We start from the raw sequence: 6,335 nt of genomic DNA, 5'->3' as shown, positions 1-6,335 counted from the left end.
GCGCTCCGCGCGCCCCCGGGACCCCCCTCCGCCCGCGGCCCCGCCGCCACCCCCGGCCACGCGTGTGGTGCTCAGCCGCGCGGGCGCGGCACACAGGCACACACTCCCACCCTGCCACTCACACGCCTGGTCACTGCGACGTCACACACCCGCACCCCACAAGCACACGCGGTGTCGCGCCCTCGCGTGGGGGGTCACTCGGGGTCATATCTTCACGCTTGGAACAGTGCACTGAGTGTGTCACCGTGGGCGTCGACTACAGTCACATATGCCACACACTCCCCGGGTGACACAGAATCTGTGCTCACATGCGGTCCACACTCACAATGCACACCAGGGGACAGAGCCTACATGGACTACTACACACCCCGGCAGCACAGCCACAGCAAGTCACCAAGGCAGGTGCAGTAACAGACACACAAATAGGTCACGCACACAGGCAGGACAAGTGGGATGTCACGGCATCCCCACCCCAAAGTTCCACACTCCACACATGTGCACACTCACGCCGTCACACAGGCTGATGGATACAGTGTCACCACAAGGTCACCAGAGAACAGCACCCGTGCTGTCCACTCCTGGGGTCATACACAAGTCACACTGTCACACAAGAGATGGCACAGGGTGTTGCACACAGTCGGGTTTTTCCCTTGTAGTTACTTAGGGTCATGGGTAACTACACATGTACACAGTTACACAGTGTCACACATGCACACACACTCACACACACACACACGCATACACACTCATGCACACCTTGCTTGTTGGAGGCAGGGACCACTGGCTTCAGAGTGGATGTGTGTACAGGGGGCGTGATCCAGAAGGGTCCAGGGGGCGTGGCTCCCCAGGCCCCGCCCATTCCTGGTTGCCGGAGCAAGGAAGTGGGGCGCTGAGTGACAAGTTGTTCTAGCCCCTCTCACTCCCTCCTCTCCTAGTTGGAGGCGTGGCCTATCCAGGTCTAAACACCTATTAGAGAGCGCGGTCAGGAAATACAAGCTGACTCATGCCCTGCCCACTCGCGCGCGTCCTCCCCGTGTGGGGCGCGGGCCTTCTTGGATCCGCCCCTGACCCGAATAGGGGCGTGGCCTCTGAGCCTGCCCCGCCCCATCTCGGCCTAGCATATGGGTGGAGAGGGCGCCGCTCTGCAGCCATTCGCTTCCCGCGTGTGCTCGGAATTCTCCGCCTCCCGCGTCCACGGGACCCCGCGTCCACAGAACCCCGCAGCATGACTGTCAAGAAGATCGCGATCTTTGGCTCCACTGGCAGGACTGGGCTCACCACCCTGGCGCAGGCGGTGCAAGCAGGCAGGAGCCGGGGCAGGCGGGGAAAATCAGGGGAGCACTGGGCTGAGAGCACTGGGAAGGACGGCTTGGGGTCTGGTGTGTTTCAGTATGAGAGCCAACAAGTCGGGGTGGAAATGGGGGACTCTGTAGGATTCTGTTCTATGTGAGCCCAAGACGTAGGAATTAACCCCCGAGAGCCTGGGGGACTTCTCTGATAATTATGTATAAACCCGGGCTCTTAGGAAATGCGGTGGTTGTGACTGGTGGTGGTCCTGGTTAGCACATCCAGAAAGGGTTTACTAAACCAGCACCAGCTTGCCACCCAGCGATCCGTGCCATCTCTGCACACGTGTTAAATCCTGGGGTGGATCTCATTTGGAATGGGAACTAGTATTGCCCCCATTTGACAGATGAGAAAACCGAGGCACAGAAAGTAACTTGGTACATGGCTGTGCTGGGAGTTGAACCCTGTTTGTTGCTCTTCAGCACCAAAAAGTTCATAGGTCCTTAGTTTGGTCACTGGGAACTCGACATTGAAAAAGTTAAGGGGCAGGTTGTTGTGATGCCTGACGAACTCTAGTCCTGGCAAGGTCTATGAGGGCTAAAAATTTGAAGTTGCCCCAGAAGAGGGCACAGAATCCCCCAGCATCTCCTGCCCCTCTATCTAGATATTAACTCTGGGCCAGGCCTGAAACTTCCAGATAGAAGGGCCACACCCCTGCTAGCCCTGGGGACTCCGAAGATACTTACTATCTGACTGTCCCAAAAGGGTACTGGCCACCAAGATCTTAACTTGGACAAAGGGGAGGGCACTGGGCCTCCCTGTGAAAACCAAATTGCATCTAGCTGTAACGGTGTGCATGTGTGACCCCAGCACTGGAGAGGCAGCGGTAGGGGAGTTCAAAGCCATCCTTGGCTACCTAGCACGTTCACCAGGCCAGCCTGGGCTACATGAGACTCAAAAAAAACAGGGTCTCATGCTGATAAATCATTTCTAGAGAGGAATGAGGGAGGGGCTGGAGGGGGGGGGAAGTTGAGAAGTGCTGAGTCACCCTGAACTTGTGGATCCTCATGTTACCACATTTCATTTTAAGCCCCAGTGCCACTGTTTTCCACTGGCCCACCCTGCTGGTCACATCTGGAACTGCACACAGGGGAATTGAGAGAAGCGGTTTAAAGAAGGCATATCTTTTTTCACTGTGGTTCAGAAAGACCCTGTTAGAAACAGGAAGGGAGAAAAGAAAAAAATAAGAGGCTGGAAGGGATCTGAGAGTAGAGCTCCACTGAAGAGTCCTTGCCTAGAATCGCCCAGTGAGGGGCTGGGGTGTGTGGCTCAGTGGTAGAGCACCTGCCTAGAATCCCCCACTGAGGGGCTGGGATGTGGCTCCGTGGTAGAGCACCTGCCTAGAATCCCCCACTGAGGGGCTGGGGGTGTAGCTCTGGGAGACAAGCACTGCCCAGCATGCCCAAGGCCCAGAGTTCCATTTCCAGCACAGCAAAGAAAAAGAGAGGTGGCTAGGAAGGGCTTGGAGGAGCCGGAGTTTTATTTCTCTTAGTGCCATTTTGTAGGGTCAAGAATTTTGTCAAACATGGATTCTGGTGCCATCCTGGTCACATTTGAGCAGCCAGCTTTGCTGTGTACTTCCAGAATGGCCAAATGCCTTCTCATCTACAGCTAGGTACCTAAGTATCCGTAGAGTGAGAGTTCTAGACTAGTTGTGGACCATCGAGATGGCTCAATGGATAAAATTGCCTGCACCAAGCCTGAGTTCCATCCCTGGAATCCTGATGATGGAAGGAGGCATGTATGTGTACACACACAAATTAGTTAATTAATTAAATAACAAGTAAGTAAGTAAATGTAAATAAATAAAGGATAGTAGCTGCTTTGGGCACTGATTAAATGAGATACTATGCAGAAAGTACTTTGAACCTTGGCCCTGCATATTGGTGTTCCTTGCCGTTCCTTGGCTGACTGAACTCAGATTGTAGATCATAGCTACCACTGAATTCAGCAGGCTCTACCCATTATCTGCACAGTGAGTGAATGGGAATGATAGTAATATTTACCTTGAAGCAGGGTGTGGTGGTGCATGCCTTTAATCCCAGCACTCCAGTGGCAGAGGCAGGTGCATCTCTATGAGATCGAGGCCAGCCTGGTCTATGTAGAGAGTTCCAGGCCAGCTGGGGCTACAGAGAGACCCAGTCTCAAAAAAAAAAAAAAAAAAAAAAAATAAAAGTAATAACTATGTTGAAGAATCCTCACAATCCAGTATTTCTCAAACTGGATCATAGTGAGTTCTGAAATGTACTTAATTGGTCACAACAGATTAAAATGTATCAAGTTGCTCTGGGAGTTGTTAGGGTCAGAGCTTGGGCCCTGAGTGCTGGGATTTAAAGGCTGGCACTACCACACCAGACTTATATATATGAACAAAGTACACCCATGTCATGTAATGCCCTCGGAGGCCAGAAGAGGGGGTTAGATCCCCTGGAACTGGAGTCATGGAAAGTTGTTAGCTACCATGTGGGTACTGGGAACCAGCCCAGTTTCTCTACAAGAGGAGACAGTACTCTTAACCATTGAGCCAGCTTCTCTGCCCCAGGGATGAGATTTCTTTAAAAGAAAAAACTGTTTTAGGGCCAAGGAGATGGCTCAGTAGCTAAGGGCACTCACCACCAATCCCGATTACCCTAGTTGCATACACAGGAACCACAGGGTGGAGAGAACAAATTCCATAAGTTGTTTTCTGACCTTCATGCATTCACGTGCGCATGTGTGCACACACAATAAATAAGTAAATAAATAAATGTAAATGATGTTCAAAAACACTTTATTTCACAAAAGCTACTTTTGGTAAAGGGTTAAATCTGAATCTGCACCATTTGGTTAGCCACGCAAGGCTCTTTTAAATATGAATTGAGTTTTTAAAGGGTTTTTTTTTTTTCCTATTTGTTTTGTCTTGCTGAGGATGAAGGCTAAAACAAACCCCCAAAATACCATCAGTCCACCTAGGCCATCTTAAGTAGTTCAGTGGTAGATTGCTTGCATGTGAAAGGCCCTGGGTTCCAGCCCCAGTGGTACAAAACAAACAAAAACAGCCCAGCCAGAGAACCAAGTGGGATCTCAGCTTCTGGGGATGGGGGTGTACCTCAGGAAGACCACAGATTCAAGAGCAGCAGGAGCAATTTAGTGTCACCCTATCTCAAAAGTAAAAATATGAAAAGAACTGGGGGCCGGTCAGTGGGAGTGTATTTGACTGGCATGAGCAACATCCTGAGTTCAATTCCCGGTACCGAAAAAAACAAGCACAACCAGCCTTTGTCATATTGTAAATTCCAGGCGCGCAGAGGCTGTCTCAAAATAGGAGAGAGAGAGAGAGAGAGAGAGAGAGAGAAAGGAGAGTTTTTTGGAGGGGTCTATTTTAACCAATGCCCTGTTAGGTCGAGCCCTTACTGGTCCTCCGCCCGCTGCTCCTCAGGTGCAAGCTTAGCCAAACTCAGGTTTTGCCGTTCCCTTCTTGACATTGCTTACAGACAGTGAGGACTCGGGCCACTGGAATAATCATTTTAGAGTCTCGGAAGCTGAGGTTCAGCCAACGAAGGTGTTACGTGCATTCCTCGGCCAGTAAGTGGCAGGGCCAGTTTGAAACCCAGATCCGTGGGAGACTAAAGGTTGAGCTTTGTGTTTGGAAAAGGACCAGGAACCGGCAGTGAATGTGACACGGTCCCTGGATTCACAGGGCTCTTGGCTTTCTCTAGGTCAGCATAAAAAGTCATGATGAGGCCAAAAAAGTGATTTAGGGACTCAGGGCAGGAGGAGGGTGAGAAGGTTGTTGGGAGATGGCACAGTATGCTCAAAGGCCGGGAGGCAGGAAGCAGCGTGATGCTTTGAGGAACTGGAACTGAAGGAAGTGAAGCAGTGAGAGGAGCAGTGACTTGGAGAGAGCGACCGGAGCCTTAGGGGGCCCAGAGGGCTTTCCCGTGCAATGGAGGCAGCATGAGGAATCTGGGCAGGGAGTCTCTGCAGTCTAGACAGACAGTAGAGGGCTCGGGGGTCCAGGGAAGACCAGAAGTGGAGAGGAGAAAGAAGACTAGTCCACAGCAGGGGATAAAATTGTGAGATGCTTACAAAGCAAGTCATTCATGGTGTCTCACACCTATCCTCCCCGCCATTGAGAAGCTGAAGTGGAAGGATTGCCACAAACTCAAGGCCAGCCTGGGCTACACAGTGAGTTCCACTCCAAGCTGAGCTGCAATGAGACGCTTGTCTCAAAAAAAAGTATCAATTCATAAATTGTTTTAAAATTAAAATTGGAGCCAGGCGTGGTAGCACACACCTTTAATCCCAGCACTTGTGAGGCAGAGGCAAGTGGATCTCTGTGAGTTCAAGGCTAGCCTGGTCTATATAGTGAGTTCTGAGCCAGCTGGGGCTACAGGGAGACCCTGTCTCAAAAAGACCAAATAATAATAAATTAAATTAAATTAAAACTGGAAGGTAAAGAGATGGCTCATTGGTTAAGAGTAAGTGCTCTTGCAGAGACCCTTGGTTCAGTTCCCAACTCCCACATGGCAGTTCATAATCATCTGTAACTCCAGTTCCAGGGAATTGATGCCTCTGCAGACACCTGCACTGAAGTATGCATACCTACCCCCAGACCCAAAATTAAAAAGTGAAATATCTTTTTAGAAAAATTAAAACTGGTCATGGTGACAAAAACTGTAATCTCAGCATTCCAGAGTTGGAGACAGGAGCAGAAGTTCAAGTCATCCTTGGCTACATAGTAAGCTTGAGGCCAGTTTGGGCTATAAGAGACCCTGGTCTCAAAGAGAAAAAATTAAGGGGCTGGAGAGATGGCTCAATGGTTAAGAACACTGGCTGTTCTTGCAGAAGACCTGAGTTCGCATCCCAGCACCCACATGGCAGTTAACAACTGTCCGTAACTCCAGTTCCAGAGGATCCAACAGCCTCTTCTGTCCTCCGAGGGCATTGTACAACATGGGTGCACTTACCTACATGCAGGCAATACACACATACACATAAAATAAAAA

The 6,335-nt window shown here is 50.5% G+C and overlaps 1 protein-coding gene across 1 annotated transcript in view; it reads left to right on the top strand.

Annotated features, from left to right (window-relative positions):
• Window positions 1-1,099: 1,099 nt before the first annotated feature.
• The window catches only part of Blvrb (biliverdin reductase B), a 13,611-nt gene continuing 8,375 nt past the window's right edge, over window positions 1,100-6,335 (top strand). Inside the window, exon 1 of the mRNA XM_008854001.3 lies at window positions 1,100-1,304. Coding sequence (XP_008852223.1) covers window positions 1,226-1,304 — 79 coding nt within the window. The 5' untranslated portion in view covers window positions 1,100-1,225. The remainder of the gene's footprint in view (window positions 1,305-6,335) is intronic.

The sequence above is a fragment of the Nannospalax galili genome, unplaced genomic scaffold (genome assembly GCF_000622305.1).
Source record: "Nannospalax galili isolate Female #2095 unplaced genomic scaffold, S.galili_v1.0 scaffold886, whole genome shotgun sequence".
Classification (NCBI taxonomy): Eukaryota; Metazoa; Chordata; class Mammalia; order Rodentia; family Spalacidae; genus Nannospalax; species Nannospalax galili.
The sequence above is the reverse complement of the archived record's forward strand: the minus strand, read 5'-3'. Positions and strand labels throughout refer to the sequence as shown.